The 26,123-nt window shown below is 40.9% G+C and overlaps 2 protein-coding genes and 1 long non-coding RNA gene across 4 annotated transcripts in view; 2 read left to right on the top strand and 1 right to left on the bottom strand.

Annotated features, from left to right (window-relative positions):
- The window catches only part of clcn1b (chloride channel, voltage-sensitive 1b), a 38,837-nt gene extending 38,685 nt beyond the window's left edge, over window positions 1–152 (top strand). Inside the window, exon 24 of the mRNA XM_042489314.2 lies at window positions 61–152. The gene's annotated coding sequence lies outside the window, so the exon portion shown is untranslated. The remainder of the gene's footprint in view (window positions 1–60) is intronic.
- fam131bb (family with sequence similarity 131 member Bb) overlaps window positions 21–26,123 on the bottom strand; it is a 36,156-nt gene continuing 10,053 nt past the window's right edge. The window contains exons 2-9 of one of the 2 annotated variants that reach the window (XM_088084398.1): window positions 22,401–22,438; window positions 17,880–17,915; window positions 17,362–17,464; window positions 13,010–13,234; window positions 12,678–12,818; window positions 10,049–10,359; window positions 7,870–8,136; window positions 21–5,280 (exon numbers count right to left, since the gene is read on the bottom strand). In XM_088084398.1, coding sequence (XP_087940524.1) covers window positions 5,062–5,280; window positions 7,870–8,136; window positions 10,049–10,359; window positions 12,678–12,818; window positions 13,010–13,234; window positions 17,362–17,464; window positions 17,880–17,915; window positions 22,401–22,438 — 1,340 coding nt within the window. In that variant the 3' untranslated portion in view covers window positions 21–5,061. The remainder of the gene's footprint in view (window positions 5,281–7,869; window positions 8,137–10,048; window positions 10,360–12,677; window positions 12,819–13,009; window positions 13,235–17,361; window positions 17,465–17,879; window positions 17,916–22,400; window positions 22,439–26,123) is intronic. The other variant, XM_042489436.2, reaches the window with a different exon arrangement.
- The window catches only part of LOC148188281 (uncharacterized), a 29,522-nt gene continuing 17,963 nt past the window's right edge, over window positions 14,565–26,123 (top strand). Inside the window, exons 1-3 of the long non-coding RNA XR_015777935.1 lie at window positions 14,565–14,809; window positions 15,521–15,642; window positions 22,331–22,472. This is a non-coding gene — a long non-coding RNA (uncharacterized LOC148188281). The remainder of the gene's footprint in view (window positions 14,810–15,520; window positions 15,643–22,330; window positions 22,473–26,123) is intronic.

Raw genomic sequence — 26,123 nt, 5'->3', positions numbered from 1 at the left:
CCACACATAAGCACAAGGAATGCCATTGGTTGGTTTGTTTATTTGCTCTTTCTCCACCAGAGGAAAAGAAGAGGAGACAGGTAAAGGAGCTGGAGGGGGTGTAGGAGGTTCCGTCGTGCAGGAAAAAGGAAGAGAAACAGGAAGAAACAGAGTTGTTGACAGAAAGAGGAGAGAGAAAGAAAGAGAGAAAGAGAGAGAGGGAACCACGTGGAAGAACCATCCTGTGACAACCGTCCAACAAGCATGCATAGGTGTGAGTGTACACTGGTATCACAAGTCACACTGCCTCATCTCAGAACAAATAAATCCAATTTTATACAGACTTTTACAGAAGCCATCCAATTTTAACAGCGTTTTTTACAGCGATTACTTTTTTTTTTTTTTTTTTTTTTCAACACATTTCCAAATCATATCTATGTTACATGTCTGATTGCCTCAAATCCCCCTTTGGTTGATGTGAAAACTAGTTTTTTTTTTTTTTTTCAGGCAGTGATTCTTCCAACAAGACAACTTACTGTACACAAACAGACAGACAGAGAGACAGACAGACATACAGACAGACACAAATATACAGAACAGATACAAAGAGATAGAAAGAGAGAGAAGGAGAAAGGCAGAGGACCAGAAGCAGATTTTGAGCGTCATGCCTGCAGACAAGTTACTGTAACTCTGGAGGATGGCAGTAGAATTATACAAAAAGAGGAACTCAATTGCAAACTAGAGATGTTCCGATACCGTTTTTTTTCTCCATCTTGATACCGGTTTTGACTTAGACCTGGGAATCGGACAATACAGAGTACCGATCTGATACCATTGCACTAACAATAATATTAGCCACTGGCCCTGTTTGGATGTGAAGTGATTGCTATTATTGTTGTACTACATGGCTCAGGTTAAAGCCTTTAACAAGAACAAATGCATGAGAGAATGAATGGCATGCGAATTGACAATTTTTTGACATTTTGCTAACAGCTAATGTTACACTATTTACTCGAAAACATAGTCTTTGCTGCTCTGAAATTTGCGACAGCTGCACAGCATACCTTTCTGTGTAGGCTGGTGTTATAAGGCCCTGATACACCAAGCCACTGATTTGTCATTGGTCAAGGTTGGGCCGTTGGTGAGCATCTGTCTCCTAGTTTTTGCAGTGTGTCCCACACCATTGACACTTGTTGGCCATTAACAGGTTTTTTAGCCCGTTGGGCTCGTTGAATTGGCGATAGAGCTGTTGGAGCCAGTGGGTGAATGAAATCACTTAAATTGGCAGTTCAGAAGTGAGCAAAGCAAACACAGCTAAAGCAGGCTCCTGGGGAAACTGCTAAGCCTTGCTTTCAATTTTTCCAAATGGCCACCTGCCATATTGCAGTGAAAAAATCCCCTGCAGCCCAAAAAGCCCTTTCCCCAAAGACCACCACTGTAAAAGAGACATCAGTGAGACTGCTGACAACCTCCAACTGCAAACAAGGTCAATTATGAATCTTTCTATTATGAATTTTTTATCCGTTCCTCGAGCTGAGAAAAACAATTTAGAAGTCTGCGCCGTCATCACAATGTGAGGTCTATGAGACAAGCATAAACTCTCAGGGCCAGCAGGACAACTGTGCATATTCAGCGTGGCGCATATCCCGAAAGTAAACCTGGAAGCTAGTTTTTTTTTTGGTGCAATGTGCCAGGTGAGCAGCTCCATGGGGATGAACAGGTGCCAACAGGTGTCCAAAATTTAGTTATTACTACACATCCATTGGCTAAATTAAAGAGGGTGTAGAATCAAAACAAACCCTAATATATAAGGTGAATTAAATATATTTTTTGCCATTAATGTTTTTAGCAAAAATGTTTTGTAATCGTGTGCTGGCTAACTAGCATCTTGACTCCATCCTGTTAGTCTTCTGCTTTCACTTTTTGGTTAATGAATACAGACTGCTGCCACCTGCTGGTATGAAGACCTGTTTCCTCTCACGCAGGTGCAGAACATACATGCTTGTTGGTGGTTAGTTGTAGTCTTTGCGGTGTGTTTGCGTAAAACATTTTGGGCGAGACACAGGTGACAGTCGGCCTTCATCGCCACTAGTTTTTTGATATCTGTTTGGTTTGTCTAGGCCTTTAGAGGGGCAAACGAGAATTTATCCAGGCATGAAACTACTCAAGAATTTCTGAATAACGTACTTGGTAAAAGATCGGTGCATAGACTCATGAACTTGCAGATACCTAATCCAACATTTTGGGCAGTATTGGAGGCATTTCCGATACTGGTATCGGAACAACTCTATTGCAAACTGGTCGGTTAACAAAGATGTGATCAGTAAACCTTAACATCCACAGAAATATATTTGGCTTCTTGTTATTAAGTTTATTCATTCATTTAGGTTCTGATAAACAAAAAAAAAGAAAGAAAAAAAGCAATAAAATAACCCAAATTGAAGCAGTGTCTTTTCATCATGCAAGTTTCCTTATAATATCACTTTCAAGCTCAAATTAACCTTGCAGTTGTCAACAAATACAAAGCAATAGTCTTTTCACCACATTATGTCTTTAAAACTGACTCATAAAGAAAAAGATACTGCTCCCAGAAGGGTCGGTACCTACGTGAAATTATAGACTCTGTACAAGCTGTCACATTATTCCTCCCCACCAAGTAATTGTTCAATAAATAAATGAATACGTGCCACCGTGTAAAGACATTCTGTTTGCAGTTTTGAGCCCTCTTATTTTCACACGTCACTAGACAGGGATTCTTGGAGTGACATAAAATGATTTGTTATAATTGAGAGCTGCCAAACTATCCATCTCTAATCTCTTAACAAGGTGTTTTTCTTGGTGCAAAGTGCTCAAAACCAGACAGAAACAAGACGGCTTTACAACCGTGACGACTATTCTAACTTATACTGGAAGGGATTTCAACAAGTCAGTAGAAAAATAAACATTGTCCCCCAACATTGCATAAAGAAGCAATCGATAAATAAATTCATTCAAGTCAATTATTTTTCGTGTTTATCTTAAAAGTTTCTCACACAATCATCAAAGTGAGAGGAGAAGGTACTCCCCAGCAGAAAGAGCAAAAAAAAAAAAAGTGGTGTTGTGAAGTTCGTCATGCACAGAGAGTCTTCACTGTCTGTTTAACTCCCCTCCACGCTGGAAAAAAACACCCATTCTTCCTCAGGCGAAAGAAAGAAAAAGAAAAAACAAATGCTTCCTCAAACATCATTAGAATCACTATCACACCCCAGGCAGCTGCTTCACAGTAATCACGTTGAGCAGGAAGACACCAATCTCTTCGGCTCTAGTGTTCGCTCCTTTGTTCTATTCCCTGATTGGCTGATTGAGCAGCACACGTGCTGTAATTTCCCCGCCGTGAACTCGGACCTACGACTGTTCGTCTTTGACTCGCCGGATAAAAACAGTCTCTAGTTTGCTCTATTTACAACACGAACATTCCTCTGTTTCATTTGTCCTTGTGTAATGGTTTAAAAAGAAAAAAAAGCTTCAGAGCAATCCCAAAGTAAAGTGGGACTTTGAGGTGTAAAAAAATAAAGAAATCATACTGTACTAGAACAGTTGTGACTGTGAGTGCGAGGCGATTTCTATATACTCAGACTATTTACATCTATACGACAGAGGTGACACTGGTCTGTTGGGAAGCCAGTGTTTTGTCTGCCTATTGCTGGTTACAATTTAGATATTCGAGTGTTTTCTGTGTGTGTGTGTGTGTGTGTGTGTGTGGTGGAGCCAGCAGTGAATCCTTTTTTTTCGACAGCTCCCTCCCACATGTTTGAAAGACTCGCTTGTTTATCTTTGTTTTCTGAAGAAAGACTCTTTCCCACCACGAGGAGACATCAAAAAACATGTACTGCCATCTGTCTTCCAGTACATTCAAATAGTGGTTATCATCCTCGATTTAACGTCACTACCTCTACGGAGAGAGCAAAAAAAAAAAACAAAAAAAAAAGAAAAACAGCAGCTGAGGGTCTGTGTTGTTAAGTGGCTCGGTTTTGGTTGTCGGTGGAAAGCTTTCAGAGTGGAAACCGGGTGAACGTCAACAGTCCAAAGGCAACCTCTGATCTGTTGGATTGCATCAGTGCAAAAGAGATTCGCTCATGCAGCTCTGTCTTTATTTCTTCGTCATTGAAACTCACCGCCCCGGGCCCACTGTGGCCCCACCTGGGATACTATGGTTCAGTGCAAAGTCTATACAGTGCTGTATAGTACAGGTACTCCATAGTGCTCTGAAGAAACATGCATACAGAGAGACAGAGTAGGAAGCACACTATCTTACAGTACAATCCTTATCTGTGCAGTTTAGTGTGTGCAGTCAGCAGGACAGGCCTGCCCCTGGGTTGTGCCTCGGGCATCCTGGTGCCACACCGTCATAGATTATTTTTGGGGGTCAGTCTGCATTTCACTGAAATGCTGACATTTTCTTCTTTAATTACACGTGAAATAGTTTTCCATATTTAAAGTGTGTGTTGGATGCGACAGGGAAATTAATTGATTAAACACTATCTAATATGTTGAGTAACAGCTGTAAACAGAGTAGTTCTCCCGCAGGAAAACTGTTATATCTTATCATACACTTATACATAGATTTGTTCTTTTTTGTCCTTTTTTGTGGCTTTATTACAAAATTATTCTTATTATAATGTTTTTATTATGATTCCTTATTATTATAAGACGATGACGGGGTCGAGTTGCTTGTCTTCATTAAAAGCATGCATGTTTACTTCCCCCTCCTCTTCCTCTCAACATGGTTTCCTGATGGAAATGTCTTGGTCAGTTGGTGCTCCTCCTTCTCCTCTTTAGTGTCTCCGTCCTCTCTTCAGTTACCTTTGGGATGTAAGGCTTACAAAGAAATTGGTGTCCTTTGTTGCATCGGCTCCTGTCTCATTGTGAGTCCACCTCCAGATCTGTTTCTCACCATTTTTGAAGAATTCGTCTCGCAACCAAAAAGTTTTTGATACCTGAAAAGGAACAGATTAATAGATATATATTGTATTATTACGCTCATTCTTCGCTGACTCCCCCTCAGCTCAGTTTGTAATAAGGAGTCTCTTCACAGCCAGGTACTCAGTTGGTTGCGATGGAAGCGGCTGGCCCCTGCCCCTCCTCCTCCTCCTTCCCCTCTAGCGTCTGAACGAGGCCGGAGGTGACATCTGAGGACTTCCGCTCTGTGATTGGCTCTGCCGGCGGTTGCCCTGGACTACTGCCACCAGAGGCATCCCCTTGTTGCGTGGGCGGAGTCAACGAGGCCAACTCTGGCTCCATACACAGTGCCACCTCATCCTCCTGATCAGGACAGATGGAGACACACAGAAGGGTCAGTCAGCTAATTAACCACTGAAATATTAAGAATGGTCCACACTGATGATTTTGCAGGTTAACAACATGTCTGATATCATTTACATCACTGCCAACCGACTTCCATTTGTTTATAGACTGATCTCACATCATTCAGGCAACCAGCAGAGTATCAGGATCAACTGGAAAAGATAAACCAGATTTTGTTTGAAATGATTTACCCACCACTGCTGACATTTAGCTGACCATGAAAATTGAAAATTAAATTGAAAATTAAGTGGCAAATTATTGTTGGTTTGTTAAATCATAGTCACAAGCTGTTATTTGTTGGTGCGTGCAGGAGGCTTCAGCATCCAAGATGTCTTAGTCAGCTGCTGAAAAGCTTTATGCATTTCCATAAAGTTGGGTGACTTACAAGAAACCGTTTAAACAGAAAAGTCAAAATCAAAGCAACAGAGGAGCAACAGATGGGGAAAGCTTCCAAAAATCTGAATCCTATAATATCCATAATGCAACTCATAAACAAATTTGATTAGACCCATTCTGCATCGTAAATGCCCGTTTCTTTCAAACCCAACATCCCTTGTTTGTAACACAGCTTTCTGCTAAAATTCCCATGAAATAAAAAAAAAAAGATGTATGTTTGGCTCTGATTTTCACCTATACTTCGGAATCCGGTTCAACAATGACAAAAAAAGTCATTTTGTGAGAAGAGTTTGATATTTCCTGGAAACTGATAAAAAATTGTTACAGATTTTGCATCCGATGAAAGGTTTTCTCAAATTTACATGTCCCTCCCCTTGACTATAAATTCTACCAGTAACACTGGTAATATCACTTCATATTATTTGCTATTGTGTATATATTTTGTCTTGTGTGTGCATTTATGCTCAAGGTGTTTTACAAATACAAACAAAATATTTTATGGATAAGTCAACGAGCGTTACCGGAAGAACAGTACCAGAAAAGTAATCTGTAGTAAATACTAACGTACCATGAAAAATTCCATTGGCATGTTTTGTTTGTATACAGTAATTACTATTTTTGCTCACATCCGAGTCAAAATTATTCTGTAGTAAGTAATTTCTTTTCCTTCGGTTCACCACTCTTTCCTTGAGTCTGTTATTTTAGCTTTTACAACAACCTCCTATGTTCTTCCACAACCTGTTGCAAAAATCCTCTTCTCTCAGGGGCGTATCCAGGGCCTGGGGTGCCACGGGCCACCACTAAAATCTGAATGGCCACCCCATTATGACTGACTACCTGCCCAGTTAGAACTGTTTGATGGATAGACTGATTTTTTGTTGATAGGTGCAATTCAGTCTTAAACCTGAGAGGCAGTAATGTGCCGGAGTAGTGTTTAGCCTGCCAAAAAGCCACAGTAGAGAGAGAAAATGTGTTTTGATTTGGAGCGGAGCTTTATTTTACATTTGTGTGGTGTCACTCTGATGTGCTGTTACTGGTAGGTCTATTTATATTTTAAACTAAACTAAAAACTGGATTGCAAGACACTGCAATGTTAGTAATCAAAGTAGGTGTTGCAGTGCAGACAAAAACGGTAAATAAAGCTATGCTGACGCGTGTGTCCGCAGCAGCGTTCATACCTCATGATACATGACATGACTCCTAAGTCAGTGCCCCACCTGGGAAGTCTGGACACGCCACTGTCTTCTCTTCCAAGTGTTGTGGAGATTTCTTTCCAAACTTTAGCCACTTCTGTGTTTGCTTGTGACTTCAGATTGGTTATAAGACAATCAATATCTGCAACCAGCCCCTCCCTATCTCCCTGATTGAACAGGAAACAATATGCAGAATCAAATAGCTCTTAGCCATTAGAAGGGGACTTTAACATCACCAGCTCCCTCCAGAGACACAAAAGACATTTTACAGCTGTTTTAACACACTGAGTCAAATGAACGGCCCATTCAAAAAGACTGCTGGTCAGAAGCAAACTCCAAAGTTTCAAATGTCAGATTCCCCCTCAAGACCAAGTAAACAGGGCTTTCAGACAGATCCCTGTTGTTACATGACAACTATCAATTTCAGTATTATTATTACAATGTATTTTTCCAAAAGGCAAAAAAATTACTGTTAATTAACTACTGCTGCAACTAATGATTTTTTCACATTATAAATTAATCCAGAATTTTCCTTTATTACTTGATTAATTGATTATCTTATTAAATTTGTGCAAAAAAAAAAATTAAAAAGGGGAAAAAAAGCCCATCACAATTTCTTAGAGCCTGAGGTAAGAATGTTTGTCAGCAGACTAAAACCCAAAGATGTTAAATTTACAGAGATATCAATCAGAAAAGCAGCAAATCCTCATATTTAAAAGTTGAAAAGAGAGATTCCCTTATCAGTTAATTAACCGATGATGCTGTTCACAAGCATGAACTGAAAGCAACCTGTATCCATGCCTACTTGGAATCATTTAAATTATAATGTGAGTAAATAATACATGATTTGTAGTTAACAGAATAAAACCATCAGTGCGGTCTCTTACAGTGCTTCACGGATCAAATATTCAACACAGGAGATGTAATTTTATGCAATCTAACCCTGCGTTCACCTCACCTTGACCTCCTCCTCCTCCTCCTGCTGCTCCAGTAGCGGGGAGTGTTCTGTTCCCACCATCTCCTCTCCAGAGGGAACACAGAGGCTCGGCTCCACCACCGCCGCCACACCCATGTAGCCTCCAGCGTCCGTCTGATAGGCCTCCATCTGCCCCGTGTTCCACAGATCGACCAATGGTGGGTGAGCAGGATGGACCAGACTGTGGATGGTGCTGTTGGGCGTCGCTTGCAAAGAGTGGTTGGCACTGTGCAGCCTGTGCTCCAGCGACTACAAACAGGGTGAGGAGGAGGAAGAGTTAGAGGTCTGAGTCTATTTTCCATGACACACTGACATGTCTGAGGTGACACATCAGTCAGTTTGACAAAAGACCAAAAGCCTTGTGTTGGCAGCCAAGAAAATAATTCAGGACAGCAATACAGTATACAGTTTATACCTCTTTCTGACTGCGGCAGTGATCAATACTTTTCTTTGTGCACACAGGTTTAGGCTTATTATTTCATCTTGGCTCCAACTTGCTGTTTAAAGAAAGAACTTGTGTTTTTGGTAGCTGTGATGATATTATGATTTCCAGAATTTCCCCCTAGAGATCAGTTTCTAGAAAACCAAAGTAAATATTCCTATATATGTTAAATACCAAATAATGTTGTGTGTTAAATTGTTTGTTTGCTTGTAGACATTACATTAGTATTCAGCTGGCAAAATAGTTCCCGTAATTATTACCCAATGACTTTTTCCTTTCCAGGAAATCTAATTATTAAAAAGCTGTATGCAGCATTCAGATCATTAATAAAGCAGCAAAGTGCAGTTTGCTATGTAAAGATATGGTGGAGTAATGGCGTTCTTATCAGAGAATGAAGTCAAGCTCTCTGTCCTACCCCTTTTTCACCAAATTAGCTCTGGTTCTTCCAACATTTCTGTTCAGGATTCTTGGAACTTGGTGCTGTCCATTGCGCTAACTCCCATTTTCCACCAGTTTTGCGATGGGCCATTATAATCAATGACGTGTCATCAATGGAGGGCGTTGCACGATGCACAACAGAAGAAAACAGTAGCAGCAAAATCGCGGGTTACATCGATTACATGCAAACTTTTGTTCTGTTATTAAAGGGATTTTTTTTTACCCAAAAATCAAGCATGGACCAACTATTAGTGAGTCCACTGCACACTCGTTTTTGCTTGATGATTTCTCAGTTGCCCTCCCCATCCACTCTCTCCAGTCTGTAGTTAATGACATGCCCACTGATGTCGTCACCTGCTTTGTTTTGGTTCCAGCTGAGAACCAACTTTTGGGGTTCTGAGCCAATTTATTTATGGTCAAGATGGTTTGAAATTAGGTGCAGGAACTGAAGCAGAACCCCTGCCGTGTTGGTGGAAAAGGGGTATCTGTGTGAAATCCGAGCCTCTCTGTTCGTTGTTGAGTTTAGACGGTCCGGCCACATGTGCATGTTGGTGCAATGAGTGTGTATTATCATCGGCTAACTGATTGCCACCTCTCTTCACTGCACTCATACAGCGGCTACTGTGGATAATGTCAACCCGACCCACAGTGGCAGAACAGCTTTGTCATGGCAGCGTTAACACCCATCCTCTGGTTCTCCCTCACGATAATGCTGTTAGCTATGTCTGTTTGCTCCATAAACTGCTGTGTGCAGATAATCCCACCCCAGACTCTGAATCATAAATATGCTCTGAATGTCGCATAGCACTCCTCTAATTTAGAGTAACATAGAAGTTCCTTTCTAGGAAATTATAGTTAGTTATGTACCTGTAAAATAAATTGTTTTGTTAACCTAAATATCAAAGTAACTGAATGAAAATCAAGAGAAAGTTAAAAATAACAGCAAAGAAAATGCAGATTACTTTGTCAGACTAGAATTTTCAGATTGAACTTTCCCACATGAATATCAATGTTTCTTTTTAGCCAAATGACTGATTTTTTTGTTTGTGTAGTTGATTTTGGAAAACCTTTCTAAACCTGGGAATAATAGAGTTTTCTGGGGACACAGAGGATCATGTGTTGTGACATGAAAATAATCTTTCATAATGAAATGACTTAATCTCATGATTCTTAGGGACTGCTCAATGGTTATGCATCATTAGAGAGCAACAGTAAACATGCTCTCATACTAAATTTCAACTCCATCAGTCTTGTGTGACCCCCACAGAAGTGAGACCCCACCTGTTGTTGCTGATACTGCAGGAGCTGCTGTTGCTGGTAGTGCTGGATCTGTTGGATCTGCTGCAGCTGTTGTAGTTGACTCTGCTGCTGGAGGGTGAACTGCTGCTGCTGTTGCTGTGACAGGAAGTGAGCTGCTGCCTGCCCGTCGTACCCTTCAGTCCCCATAACGTAGGAGCCAGCAGGGGGAGACGCCACGCCGGAGGGATCATTGTTGATTGGCTCCCAGGCATCAGAGGAGGAGAGGCAGTAATGGCCCTGGGAGACGTAAGTGTGAGGCCACACCTCTGCTGAGGAGTGGTGCAATATCTGATCTGGAGAAGATGAAAAACAGGCAGCAGCTGCTATTAGAAGTGTGACTAACAGGGAGGTGTTATGATGGAGTTTTGTTTTTGTTGCTAATAGTACAATAGATAGAATCATCCTGAATATATAATCTTAATAAGGTCAAGAAATAAAAAAAAACAGAGGGGACATCCTGCTGCTGATTATTTGGTTTTACCTTTGCAACAACTAAACCCCAAGCACATCACTGTTTTTTATAAAACATCAGCATGAGCATCTCGTCCATGAGTAGATGCACGCTTCCTTCTGCACAGTGATACAACTGGCAGTTGTAGTTCAATAGAAGGAAAATAGTTCCTACATGAAACTGCTCACTATAAGGTCTGTTTTTAATTTTTAATTTAATTTTATTTTTTGCTGCTTTGAGCACCACAAGCCGAATTCCATCTATTTCCAGAATATTTAAGAGAAGGCACACATCTCTGTGGCCGATATCTCCAGCACTCGGCTACTCACACCGAAACAATCTAGATTGATAAATAGCACTATAGGTGAGATGATAAATGTGTATTTTTTATTTTGAGGTAAACTGTCACTTAAGGTGCTAAATAGCCTTTCTCTAAAGACCCACAAATTACCGTTAATTGTGTTTAGGTTTTCTGGTGTCAGCCGTTATTGTGCACTTAAGAGGAGTTTGAAGTTCAGCAGACTAAGTCAGTTGAAATTCGTCTTTGATCTGGCCCACTGAAGGAGGTTTGACTGGGAGCTAAATCAAAAAACTCCGTCACTGCAGAAAAAAACCCTCCTCCATATTGGCTGAATAAGTGTTATGACAGAATCTGTCCTAGATGTACTGAATAGAGTTTGAACACTGGCACACCTTCCACTGTTGATTCATCATATGTGTCAAACTGAATAATGCAGACGCAGCCTTGATTTTGTGCACTTCATCTTTCTCTCGAGAGGAAGGCTATAAATTGGGCCCAAGAGTAAACACAGCCACACATATTTTGGCCCTTTGCTAAGAGTTTGTTTGACTAAAAAATGATGAGATAATGTGATGCAAATGCATTAATGAAGTGTCATATCCTTGAGGAGGTTTATCATAAAACAACAAAGTACTCATTATAATTATCTGTACCTCTAACTTCGTGCTGTGGAATAAAAATGCCAGAAATCATATTTTGTACAGATAACAGTCCATGTTGGAAAACGTCATGTTAATAATGTGCTTTCCCTTCAGCCTGCAAAGAGGAACAGTGTGTTCTCTTTACATGACACATGCTACACCGCAAGCTGCTTATCTGCACCCACGCAAACACCCACATTTGACACATGCTAACTGGCAATATATCATAACGTATGTTAAATACATACATCATACATTATTTCAGTAAATATGTTTAAAAAAAAACCCAACAACTGTATACCAATGGTGGTTAGTAGGCACATTTGCTTTAGTACTATACTTTCAAGGTCCAGTGTGTGGGATTTAGCAGCATCTATTGTCAGAAAATGACTGTAATATTCATAACTATGTTTTCATTAGTTTATAACCACCAGAAACACTATGTTTTTGTTTCCTCAGAATAAGCAGTGTATATCTACATACAGAACTGGTCCTCCTCCATGAAGTCCGCCATGTTGTTTCTACAGTGGCATGGAAAGGACAAATCAAACACTGACTCTAGGGCCACTCACATTTTCAGGTTGGCCTCTGTAGTTCTCCTGCACGCTTGGCACATGGGAGAAGTTTCAGTTCTGCAACCTCAGCGCTAGATGCCACCAAATCCAAGACACTAACTTGACTATTTTTATTTTATGAAACTTAATACTTCTACTCCACTGCATTTATTTGATAGCTATGTTACTACTATCTTTGAAGATCATGGTACAAAACACATGATCAGGTTAAAGTGTATCTGGCTAACACATTCTCACTCTCAGCTTATCAAATACCAACACTTGGTCAGTGCATCTACATATAAAAATCAGACGCAGAGGTACCCCCTCTCTGCAGCGCACGTTTCTGACGCTCAGTGATGGTGTGTCAACTTATACTTGTTGCATGTATTGTGTCTTTTCAAAATAATCTTCCAGTTTCACAGGACGTGTACAGTTGCTGCTTGTTAAATTCATACAGTCTTTTCAAAATGAACTTCAAACATAATTTGGCTTAAAATATGTGCATTTGTTACTGTGACTTCCAGCATGTTGTAAAGTCATTTTTAAATGTCATTTATCTTACACCTTGGTGGGTTTGCATGTTAACATTTTTAGATTCTGCAACACAAGCTCCTCTGAGTTTAAGCTGCAGCAACATTTGTAGTTCTTTGTAGTCCTTTACCTCGGCTGGTGATGCTCTCCTGGTTGACTTCACTCAAATGAGCCACACTGCCCTGGTTTGAGCCTGACCGCGGGCTCTCTCCATCCATCGACGACCAGGCCAGGAGTGTCGCCTCGGAGATAGCAAACTGCTGCAGGATACCTGAGGTCAAGATTCAAAGGACACGCCTGTCAGGACCTGTATTATATTTAATTAGCTAAATAACTGGCAGGAATCCCACACAGTGAGGAGAGGAGCACATAATTCTGCTGATGACAGTTAACGGGCTCTGTGGAGTGCCTGCCCTCCTCTGTGTGTGTGTGTGTGTGTGTGTGTGTGTGTGTGTTTCCAACCTGCAGTGAAACGAGCCTCCTTCTCTCCATCACTGAGGTCACTGTAAGCGTCGTTCTCCAGCCGCCGCTCTTTCTCCCGCTCCTGGGTGGTGATGCGGGACTGGGGAATGCCCCCTGCGCCCACCGTCTGCATGCCCCAGTTTTGCCATTCGATCATGTGAGCAACACGACCCTGGGCCATGGCTGTGGGCTTGGTCACTCTCTCCTTCATCGTGCGACTAACACCTGTTGATGGAGAAACCATAGGACCAGAGAAGGGTGCACAAGAGTGTGAAGTGAAAGAAAAAAAGATGATAAAGTGATGAGAGGAGTTGAGAGAAGGTAGAGAAGGAAGTAAAGAAGCAGTTTGGCGATAAAATGGTAGAGGGACAAAGAGAAAGAGAGGGGGGAGAGAGACATAAGATAGACCCGTTATCATCAAATCTGTAACCATTGTGTGGTCATGAATGCTGGGATGGCTTATGAAAGTATGGATACCCAGTTTGCAAAACTGGTGTGGAAGGATGTTAATGGACAGACAGTATTATCGTCCTCAAATATGATGGCTTACAGTTTATTAAATTACATCTTTGCTGTATTATTGAAGGTTACCCCAGAGGCTCACCAAAAGTGGTTCAAGGGATAGTTCACCCCAAAATTCAAAATACATATTCTTGCTCTTACCTGTAGTGCTATTTATCAATCTAGATTGTTTTGGTGTGAGTGTCCGAGTGTTGAAGATATCTGCCGTAGAGATGTCTGCCTTCTCTCCAATATAATGGGACTAGATGGCACTCAGCTTGTGGCACTCTGAGTGCTAAAAAATATATATCTTTGAAAAGCAATGTCTCTCTCTATAAAACATGATGAGGTAACTCAAGATAACCCACAAGCCTTGTTGTGAGCAGTTTCATGTTGGAACTATTTTCTTTCAAGCAAACTGCATCCTCAAACTGTATCACTGTGTAGAAGGAAGAGTGCATTTACCACAGACTGTATATCAAGGTCGACCACATTACAACTGCCCCAAAGTGAAGCCAAAATCTCTCTGTCACCCCCTGGTGGCTTGCTGCACTTTAGGTCATAAACCAGCCCCCTCCATATATGTGGACATGACATGGGCTAAACTAAAAACCTAAAGTACACAGTAAATTAATTTTTCCTGCAGATTTTTTTTCTGTCATTTTAGGTAGATTTTATCACCCTGATGTTTGTTCAAGTGATCGTTTTTCTGAAAAGTTTTAACTAGCTATTTGATGCTATAAAACAGGGATTTGATGACATAATTGACATACGTGTGAGCCAATCTGTGTGTTCGTTTTCAAAGTCACTACTTGCGAATGGTCAGTCGGGCTATGGAATATCTTGAGTAACCGGGTCATGATTTCTGCAAAGAGATGTTTATATTGAGTTTTTCAAATGCGTTTTTTCCCTTCATTAATTATTTATTTACTTATTTATTTATTTATTTATTTATTGTCACTTTGAGCACCATAAGCCAAGTGCCATCCAGTTCCATTATATTGGAGATAAAACACTGACATCTCTATGGTTGATATGTCCAACACTCTGTGAATCACACATTGCTTGCCATTATGGATCATAATTTGTGCTGAAATATATCTAAATAGACAACCAAACGTCACATTGTTGTATACTGAATTAGTCGGTTACCTTTATTTTGATAGGTCGACTTTTATTTTGATACCGATTCAAGAGCATGTTAGGATAAGGAAGTCACGATAGTAAACAAAGTCGCGAGACCACATGAGAGCATCTGCCTCGTCCTTCACTTTTCAAATGTCCTCGAAAGCGTTGGCTGTAAGTTTTTGGTTATTTAATACCTTAGTTTAAATGTATAAGTGAGCATGGTTTACCTTCTCTACGCAGTATTACTCCTCTGGTGTGATTTATTGGAGTGATTTATTGTGGTATAGCAGTGATGCTAATCATCATGCTAATACGTGAGCACGTTAGCACATCGTTTACTTGCTGTTGATGGCTAGCGTGAGCACTTATCGACCAGATTTAAGATTACAGGTGTGTCTTTTTCAAGGTATACCATAGTATGAATATTGACGGTTATTATACCGTGTACATGTGCTTATTTACAGTGTTGAAAAAGAATGAAACTGGACAGAAGGTCTTACCTTTATTTTGTGTATTTTTTCAAATGGGATATTTTTTATAAATACTTCTATTAAAAGTATCAAGCTATAATAAAGCAGTTGTTAAACTAAGAAATATAACTTTAGAGGTCTTTATAACAGATAATAATTATATTTTTATGTACCCAGCAAGCAATTTTTGGTTCTGAAAAAAAATCTGAGTGGTACAATGCAACCAATGCTTGTAGGTAACGTTAGTCAGTGTTGTGGAAATGTTCCCTGCTCGCTGGGTACCTTGAAAGGTGATATTTTCTGAGACAGTTTTTGTACTATAAAAATCTCATACCGTTGCAGCTCTAGTTGTTTTCATAATGTAAGTCTGTTGTGCTAACGATGAGTCATTTCTGTTTTCTCTTTTTTACAGTTTCACTCCAGGCGCTCGCTTGCTGACCTGTGAAAATCAAGTTTGGCTGGCTGTTTAATTACATTAACATGCGAGCTATATTGAACGTGTGAGGGGAATAGCACTTATAAATGGCACTACAGGTAAGAAGAAAAATATGTATTTATGATTTATGATACCGAGCCAATTAATCTTCACAAATAAACCCCACTTTTAAATTTTTTGAAGCCTAAGTGCAATTGCCAGAAGTAAAAAGCCAATGTTAGAATATAAATGATCTACACTGTGGTCGACACTTACAAACCTCTAAAGCCGTGTTCGGCGCCGTTTGGTTAATGATGTTCTGTAGTCTCATTTAGCCAGTTGTTTGCAACGGCCTTTTTGTGCTTCAAAGTGGGGTATTTACTGACTTACTTTATTTTGTAGAAAAAACGTGAAAGTCTCTTAAACTTGTGTTAACCACAGACGTTATTTCTGACATTTAACCAAAAACATATTCAAAAAACTGGAGCCCGAGGTGCTGACTTGATAAATAATTATGGATTTTAGGACTCATTCTTGGGGTTCTCTATTAGCCTTCCTTAAATACTAACTGTATTGAACGTGACTGGAAACGCACAGAAAAATAGCACTAAAGGTAAGAGAAAAAATATGTATTTTTGATATCCGTTTAAAGTATAAAAAAAATATGTATGATAATAGTTTTTAACTGAAAACCTCTGGGATGTTTGGGGCATATAAACAGGCCTTTTGTTCCTTAAAAAATATTGAATATTTACTATTGGCAGCTTCAACAAAGATAAACCCACTACAGAAAAACATTGTCAGTCCAATTGTACTATTCAAATGCCAGTAGTTTAATGAGGGTCCTCATGAACATGGATCATGAGGAAAGCTAAATGATGAGGGGCTGCCGAGGTGACATTCACGTGTCTAATGAGACTGAGCCATCGTCTGAAGGGGCTACAAGGAGGAGAGGAGGGAATGGATGTGTCTCGTCTGACAAAAGTGCATCATGGGATGGAATAGGTTAATTGGGGTGAGTTGGCTGTGTGGCATGAGTAATGAGAGGTTGGCTTGTTGACATGATAGCTTTCACACCTCTGCTAAGCTGCACTGGGTAAGCAGAAAGCTACTATCTTTCTCCCCGCTGTCTGTCTGAAAACTCAACTCATGCAAACACTGCAGAACGTACAGTACATCTTTAAAAGAAGGAACTCACTTCCTGCAACACAGCCGAGCTACATAATGGCTGTGCTCCACTTTCTCATGTGACCAACACATGATGACATGTAGTGTAAATCCCTGGTTGTTTGATTCTCTTTGATGGTGGCGCATGGAGATGAGATTTATGAATAAATTATGGGAATAAATTACATTACAAATCTGTTCCATGGTACACAGTGCAGCTGCTGCATTACATTTCACTGCACTCAAATAAACTGCACTGCACAAAACAACTGGATTAAACCAAAAAAAAAAACCTACTGCACTACACTGCACTGGAAAACTCTGTTAAACACAGCACTTTACACGGTTCAGAACATCCATACTACTACTAGTTCAGGACAACACAGTTTCACAACCACTTAACATGGAAAAAACTACACTTCCCACTCAACACTCACCTTTTCTCAGAGCAACAATCTGCATGATGATGTGCTATGTGTGTGTGTTGTGTTTTTTCAGGCTGAATTTATTCCATCAATGACTCAGGGGGGGAGCCATTGACGAGTGTTATCACAGTGTGGAGAGGAAGTGATACAGGGGAACCCGTTTTCGGGTACCATGCTGACTCCAGCCCCCGCTGAGGGGCCGAGCCAACATGGGGTCGTTTACCAGTTTACAGCACAGACACACACCTGACACACCTGACAGAGAAGACTTAGCCAGAGCGCCGATGCCGTAGGCGTTTGAGTTCCTCTTGAGCCGAGGCAGGATTGACGTGGTGTCTTCCATAGACAGCTAGAGGGAGAGAAGAGAGAGGAATGGAGGAGAGGGGGGAAAAGCGTGGAGAAAAGGAGAGTATGGGAAGTGTGACAGGGCACACAAAGACGTCGAGACAGTGTGTGTCAGAGAGGTGAGTGGAGAGAAGTGATAGAGATGTTGGGTTAATACAAAAGATAAAACCTGCAAATCCTGATTCCAAGTTGTTGTTTTTTTTTAAATCCTGCACACATAAGTCATTCTGATTGTGCTCACTACTGTGCACCACTACAGTAAACCATAGAGATCATCTGTAAGGCAGAGGTGGAGGGAGGTCGTGAGGAGGGGGAAAGAGCTTATGGCTAAAGGGTGAGTTAAATCAAAACAGGTGAAAAAGAACAAATAGATAGAGGAAGAAGAGTAGTAGACGAAGGAATGGTGTCACAACACTTACATTGATTCCTTCCCATGAAAATTCTGAACGTCCATGCTGAGGAAGAGAAATAGGAGGAGGGAGGGATGGGGAAAGAAGGAGCGGGAAAGAGTAAGAAGAGTGACAGGACAGAGAGGACATTGACGTGCATGGGACGGGAGATGGGAGAGGAGAGGGTGGGGGGGCCAAAGGGGTGGGATTGCACATCGAACATGCAGAGGAAGAGAAATTCAGAGACGGAGAGAGACAGATACACAGGATTTTCCAGGGACGAGGAAGAGTCAAGGACCAGAATGACAGGGAGAAGGGAGGGGATTAAACAGGGATCAGTATATTTGCTTAGTTCTGTATAGCAGAGTGAATACGCTACAGATGAATGAGTCTCCTCTCTGGTTACATGTGCTGCCAAAAACACTGAAAGCCGGCGGAAAATCGAGTGTGAGTGAGAGAGATGTCAGTGCTGTGTCGAACGGTATCTGATGATGCAGACAGACAGGGGACTGAGGCTATCAGGAGGGAGGGGAGGGTGTGTGTTCATGTGTGTGTGTGTGTTTGTGAAGGCAGATGCTGGGGACGCAGCAGATAAGCAGCAGCCTCTGCCACAGCATTCCTCTCTATCAGACACTAAGTAGACTGGGGACACTGGTGGGTTATTGGCTGCGCTGACATGTTTTCACCTTCCTGTCGTCCTGCACAGGCGGCTGAGGCTTAGCAAAAATAAATTAGTGAATAAATAAAACTGGGGAAATCTCACTGGTCCCCGACATTCACCTCGCCTACATATCCCCTCCAAGTGTGTTTTTCTTTTAGTTTAGGTCATTATTTTTCCTCGCTTGTCACAAAGGCGGCTGTGCCTCCGTTTTTATATATTTGAAATCCTGCAATGTAAACAGCAGTGCTGGAGAAAGTACTCAGATCCTTTTATTAAAGAAATACTTTGACGTTGTGGGAGATACCCTTATTTACTTTCTTGCTTAGGGTTTGTTAGCAGACTTGTGTTTGTATGGTAAATATGAAAGTGTAGCAAGCAGCAGTTAGCTTAGCTTACCACAAACACTGGAAGCGGAGGGAAACAGCTAGTCTGGGTCTGTCAAAGGTAACAAAAGCCGCCTCACATCACCCCTGTAGCTCACTAATTAACACATAATTGGCCCTGTTTAAACTATCTACAGCACATGGTCTTAAGTACATTGTCCAAGTTCATATAGGGGCTGTCCAGCTCCACTTTTTCTTGTTAAACAGTGCATAATATGGGTGCAAAGTAAGGCACAAAGAGTTTGTGTTCAGTCCCTCAATTAATCATATATGTGCTTTGGCGTAATATGAATTAAACCAATCTGAGTCATCTCCTATTCCCTCTAAAAGCACTGCTATCTACATGGCGGATTTTGCAAATTAGAGTTTGTGAGTGGTGTTGTGGCGAGAGTGATGCAGTAATATCACTGCAGCTAATATCGAGGGACATTTAAGCAGCAAAACTAAAAATGCTTGTTAAAAACTTGACAGAGGAAACAGCCCAACTTTTTGGTTTCAGAGATAATCAAGTTACACTGCTCCTTGTTAATGAGACGTCTGTCTTCATGGGGAGACGGACAGCAGCTCTGCTCAGCTCTGCGTGTTTACATTTTAGAGAATATAATTCACATTTCCTCATTAGTGATAATCATTTTACCCTCCCATAATCCACCCACTTGTCCCTGTGTGTCTAACAAGCAGAGTGTACCCGCATTGTGAACCCGCCCATTTTGCTGGTCTTACTATCTGAATAATGTGTCCTTTAAATTGCAGGAAAAAAATGCAGCATTCTGACTTTGAAACAGTTTTGTGTTGGTCAATTGTACAATTGCTTCCTGGTGCCTCTAAATAGCAATACACTTACAATGCACCTGACCACACCTTAAGACATACAAGCACATGAACGCACAGATAGGCACAAGTACATTTGCTTCATATATATTGCGAGTTTTTGCCGTGAAAATGACATCTCTGTTGACCTGAGACTAGCAATGACAGATGCATTGTGCCATGTTGTGCAGCACTTTGTAAGAAAGGGCCCGATATCTTGTTTGTTTAATTTGTACAAAAACCTTTGTCCTTGTGTGCCAGGCAAGTCGACACTACAGGAAGTTTCTGTACCTGGCCAATAATAGTCTGGCATATAAGCTTCATAAAATATGTTTTTCCACTTCAGTTTTTGTACAGATTAAACAAAGAAGATATAACACGCTAATTTGTCAGATTTAGAGGTGCTTGTAGCTTCAGACAAAGCCAGGCTGTTTCCCCGTGTCTCCAGCCTTTATGCTAAAATTCATTTTCCAGCTGCTCGCTGTAACTTATATTTTGCTTATAACAAACACAAGGATAACTAATAATCTGAGCGTAAACATTGGTTTTCTGCTTTCCGACATAATTTCTTCCCTCCCTAATAGTGAAATCTAGACCAATATAAAATATATATTTAATTAGAAGTAAAGGTTCTGCAGTCAGTTAAGTAAAAGTGGAGAGTCATGTAATTCTCTTGTACTTTTTACATATTTTGGTCATTTTTTCTTTCGTTGCTCATTGCCTTCCTCTCATGTTTTTGAAAGAAATCAAGCCAGTTTGCTCAGAGTTAATGCTGAATGACATAATGAGGGAGTGACTACCAGGGTGGTGTTCACTATCTCTCATCAGCCACATGCAGCATGTATCCAGATAGCTCGTGTTAATCGATCTCGGCCTCTTCCTGTTCCTTTCTTTACACTCTCTTTTTCTTGTAATGCTATTTTTTGCTCCCACTCCCTCGCTCCTCTATCTCTTTCTTCCTCTCCCTCTGCAGAAGGCGGTCTGATGAGAGATTTAACACACTTGAGTGGTAGAGCTGGGCCCCTTAAAGAAGCTTTTCCTATGTTGCTTCCAATAGCCCTGACAATGCTGGTGTTTGTGTGTGTGTGTGTGTGTGTGTGTGTGTGTGTGTGTGTGTTTTCCCTCTCCGGAGGACCGAAGGGCATTTTGGGGCACAGTTCATAAATAAATGATGGAATCAGTCCACAGTGCATTTGGTGAAAAAGTAGTTCTCTACATTTTAGTCCAAAATGGTTCCCGCTCCTGTGTCCTGTCTCAGAGGGATCAGGTTTAGAGCACGGGATCAGTAAAGCAGCGGGAGAGGAGAGGAGGAGGTAAAAGGAGATAGTAATGGTGTGTAAGAGAAAGAGAGGGTGATGTCGCTGCTGTTTGGCTTTGAACCAGCTCTGAGCAGCGACTCTGCCGGATGGACATCAAGCACCAGACGTCAAGAACAACAACTATCAGTACGTTTACATGATGTTCGAAAAAGTCTAATTATTGCGTTAAACTGGACTTTTAAAATATTTGTTAACATGTTGAATGAAATTGCACTTAATTGAATTTCTCAAAGTCGGACTAACACATTCTCGCATGCATGCACACGCATGCTCCTAGTTGCCGCATTATTTGTGAGGGGGGAAAGAGGTGCTGCAAAACAGGTCAGGTATTTAAAAAAAAAAATAATTGTGGCTTGGGTGAGGGACATACGACTTTAAATGGTAGTATTTTGTATTAATTTTACATTAAAAAAAAGTCACACCGCAGCCACCCCCCTCTGATAAAAAAAAGTACAGTCCCATAACAGAGGCACGGACGCTAAGCTTTGCACTGCAGTGGACGGGGCTGCAGCAAAACATATTATAGCCAAATTAAAAAAAAAGTTTAAGTGTACATTACATTTGAATATTTGCTCCCTTTTACCTGCCATAACAGCTGATCGAGGCCGCATTAGAGCAGCAACTTTGCCGTTCAGTGGGGTAAAATGTTTTTAAGAAAATGGCTTCAAATCTCCGTCAGTAATGGCTGTCTTACAGCAAGGTAAAGAGGTGAAAATATTCTAAATATAGCATTTGCCTGAACTGATATTGATCTTTTAAGTGGGCCTATTCAGGTGGCTTAAAACTACTCAGTGCAGGCAGAGTTTGCTCAGCTCAGTTTGATAATATGTACCTGACACAGTGGTTTTCTAACCTAAAGTTACTGTAGATAAACAGTTGTGATTGTGTTTTGGTCTGTAGTTACCAGCTGAAGGGGGGCATATCGCCACCATCTGTGGTGTAGTCGGACAAACTTCTGTCAGTAAATGGATTCTCCCCCGGTGCATGTATACTGGGACGAGGACAGTAGTCCAATAAACTGGCCTAATCGAGCTGTAACCGTAGCTCCACTTATCTGTGCATGTAAACGTACTGAATGAGCCAACCACACCAGCCTTCAGCCTTCCAGCTACGCCACCTCATCTTGCGCGTGGGGAGGTGTAGTGGAAGTTAAGTGACTGACACTGACATGATGTTTGCGCTACGTCACTACTCTACTGGCATAAGCGCTGGCGCCTTTAGTTACAGGGAGCTAGTGGAGTGAGCTGCTGCAGCTCATCATGTAGCTGCCTGTGTTTTTTCTAATCAGCCGCCATGTTGGTTCCTCAGGTGGAGTGACAGCAGTCCACCGTCAGAGGAAGTCAACAAGAGGGATGAGCCAGAGGAACTGAAGACTTACCTGCTCCCCATCCTTCTGGACTGGCACGCCATCTCCCGCTGAGAGCAGAGGAAAGGAACAAACAAGAGAGAAGTAAGTTATGTTTTTGTTCTTTTATTTTTGTGTTTTAGTCACTTCTCAGTCAAATCACACAAGAAGCCGTGCTTCCACAAAATGTTCTTTAACCTAACAACACTACTTTCATGAAACTTTGACTAAAGTTCAATGACGATGATGTTTTCTCTTTTGTTCTGCGTTTCTTCTGCTGTGGGTGAATTTCTGCGATTTAATCATCTCTTCCCTTTTCCAACAATGTCAAAGTTACATCATTTTTTTCCCACTTTATTATGAAAATATGCTTTGATACTTTCCACCAAAAGAACAGCGAACACACACACACACACACACACACAAAATCTTGTACTTCTATCTTTATGAGGACCCTCATTGACATAATGCATTTTCTAGCCCCTTAACCATAACAACTAAATATTAATGTATCTTAACTAAAACAGCCCTTTAAAAAAGTGAGGACTGGTCAAAATGTCCTCATGTTCCAAAAACATCCTCAACCAGTACACACACATGCACACAAACACGCATGCAGACACGCGCGCACACACACACACGCACAAACAAACAAAATATAGTTTTTCATAAATCAACAATAGTAAACACACTATCAAATAAAATAAAATAAAAATACCAATTAACTAACTAGATTAGGTTTTCTGTCAAATCTAGCAGGTTATCCCAAACTTTTTAAAAATGTGTGTGCATGTGTGTACCTTACTGGCTAGCTCATCACCACCACTTTGCACTTTGCTCTTGCTCTTGATTACTGCTGAATGAGGATGGTGTTGTTGTGGAAGTGCAGCACGTACCCTCTGGTGTCTCCCTGGTTAACACCGTTAGCTCTGTCAGCACTATTGCTATTGTTTAGCGTTGGTATGGAGTGTCTGGACAACTTATACTTAATGAATTTTGCATAGACCCCCTTTTATATTGAACAAAAACATTTGACTAGTAACACATATTCTTTCCTTGCAGTCCTCATCAGTTTAAAAATAAATAAAGTATGAGTCAAAAGACTATTGGGCTGGCTGATAATCGGAGTTGATATTTGGCACTTTGCCAGTTATCTATATTGCCATTTAATTTTAATGATCGCCAATAAAATTAATCAAAAAGTGCAAAGAAAGTGTCAGCATAGGAGGAACTTTTACTTTGTAAAACCTCAAGGAGCTATTTTCATTTATTTATTCAATTTTATTACATTTTTACTTGACTTTATTAAAAAAAACATTGCTGTGAACTGTATGTTGATGTTTTGTACATTTGCTAAAGGCATTTAAACAAGGTTTTGCGTTGGAGTTTGTAATATTCCAAATTATAAATATTGACAGAAAGATTTTCATTTTTATTGTAAATGCATATCGGTTCCAAATATCGGTTATCGTCTCATTAACTGCTAATAATTGGTATCAGCCCTGAAAAACCAATATCGGTGGACCACTAAAATAAAGATCACTTTGCCATTTTATAAGCTTTTTTATGCATAACAATCAGATTGAATGTAAGAGATCAGCCCCTTTTATCCCCTTTAACCCGGATTTATTTGCATTCACGATTCTAACGTCGCCTCCTCTGTCACCACCATGACTACCAAGAGTTTCCATCAACCACCTGCAGGCATTTCTCCTCGACCAGGAGAGGAGCCTTTATATGAGCCAGAGTCTTTCCCTCCTTAATGAACTTCCTCTACATGTAAATGGCACCTGAATTTCACTTAATAATGCTCAACAAAGAGTCAGCGGCAGATCGTACACACCGCCATCCTTCCAGCACACTGCAGATAGGAGTCATCTGAAATAGACGCTCTCTGTTGGATAAATGAACGTTATTATCCCTCCTCTTTCCTTGCTGTCCAAATCCTAATTAAAACATTGGTTTAATTAGGGAGACTGTACTGGTAATGGAGTTTAAACACAGCTTCAGTCTCTAGGTGCCTGTACTCTGTATCAGAGGGTCTCTGTGTGTTTGTGTGTGTGTGTGTGTGTGTGTGTGTGTGTGTGTGTGTGTGCGCGCGCGCACGTAACTCTGAGGGGCTCACTCCTGAATCAGCAGTCTGTGTGTGTGTGTGTTTGTGTGTGTGTGTGTGTGTGTGTGTGTGTGTGTGTGTGTGTGTGTGTGTGTGTGTGTGTGTTTGCACGTGTGTTACTGAGCCAATCATGTTTTTCCACAGCTGCATTTGGCAGTCATGAGCGATTCCTCAGCAGCTCTGAGAAAACACTGAGAGTTGTTGGCTCTCCGGATGTCCAGTGATGTCTGTGACCCACTGACCCAGTGATTCAGAAACATCAGCTCCGCTCTGTCTCTGTTGGGCTCTCAGATATTACCCTTCCCTCTGAACTCCATCCAGTCGCATCAGATCACTACGAGGGCAGGAGACGAGGGACACACTTCATTCCAGAAATTGACCCCCCTTTACTTGCACAGGGAAGGGTGTGCCAGCTACAAATAAGGACCACCACGCTTCATTTGGACAGTTAATACCGCACTCAAACCTGGGGATCTTCTCATTTCAGGGCTCCTCTGTTGTAAAGATTGTACAAGTATCATTATATTCTATCTGAGGAGTTACTTTCAGGAGTGATTGAGTGCTTTGTTTCCCATTTAGTTCGACCCAGTTTCCCTTAACCCACTTTGTGTATTCCTCCCAAAGTGTTCCTTGTGTTTCCCTAAATACCACCCCACATCACCACTGAAGGTACACAAAGTCCCTGTATGCATAAATAGCTGTTTGGTTGTACATCACCTAAGTAAATTTACCTTAAAGGGAGACGTAACCAATTTTATGTTTCAATGTCCTAGTCCGTGTGGACTACACAGCCTTTAAAACATCACCTCAGTATCTCTGCTTTTGACTATACAGTACATTTCTGACAAAACATCTAAAAAATTGGGGGTGTTGAGTTTAAGCAAAGATGCTTTGTATCAAGCTGAACCAGTGGTATAAAATGGCATACACTTCCTGTCTCCGAAGTACGTACAGTTGCATTTCCCCCTGTAGTGAACGCTTTGTGGATGGATGAAAGCAGATTTTAAAAAAAACAACAAAAAAACACTTGATACAGTATAGATTTAATGTTTGCACCTTATTTTGCCACTTGTTTTTATCTGATAGCTTTATCTCTGATATCATCCCAGTACAAGATCATATCAGTTGTTGCCAGATCTGGCTGGAGTGTGAGACAGAGACGGGTCTTGGAAAAAAGTTAATTTTCTCCTGGTTTGTCTGTCTGAAAACGCCATTTTTTTGTGGCTGAATGTTGAGAAGATTTGTGGCTTTCAAAAAAAAGGTGTTCAGTCTTTACTGCAGTGACTATGGGGCAAAAGAATCACTAAATAGACTTAGGACCTGCCATTTGTCCCTTAAATGGGCAGGGCAGCAGCGAAACCCATATGACACAGATATAGGATATAACTCCAAAGTGCATTGTCCCATTTCTAAACTGTCTTGGGTTTGAGACATGACCATTTACAGGAAGGGTTCGGTGAAAGATGCTAGAGATGTAGTAATAAACTACTGCTGGAGTGTCACTTTAATAGGGAATACTTGTTGGACATTCAGTTAATTTTTTTTTATAGAGCCCAATATCACAAATCACAATTTGCCTCAAAGGGCTTTACAATCTACGACATTGCTCTGCCCTCGAAGCAGATAAGGAAAAAACTGCCCCC

Source organism: Plectropomus leopardus, chromosome 11 (genome assembly GCF_026936395.1).
Source record: "Plectropomus leopardus strain MGB_pleo_1.0 chromosome 11, ASM2693639v1, whole genome shotgun sequence".
Classification (NCBI taxonomy): Eukaryota; Metazoa; Chordata; class Actinopteri; order Perciformes; family Serranidae; genus Plectropomus; species Plectropomus leopardus.
This window is presented reverse-complemented; position numbering and strand designations above follow the sequence as displayed.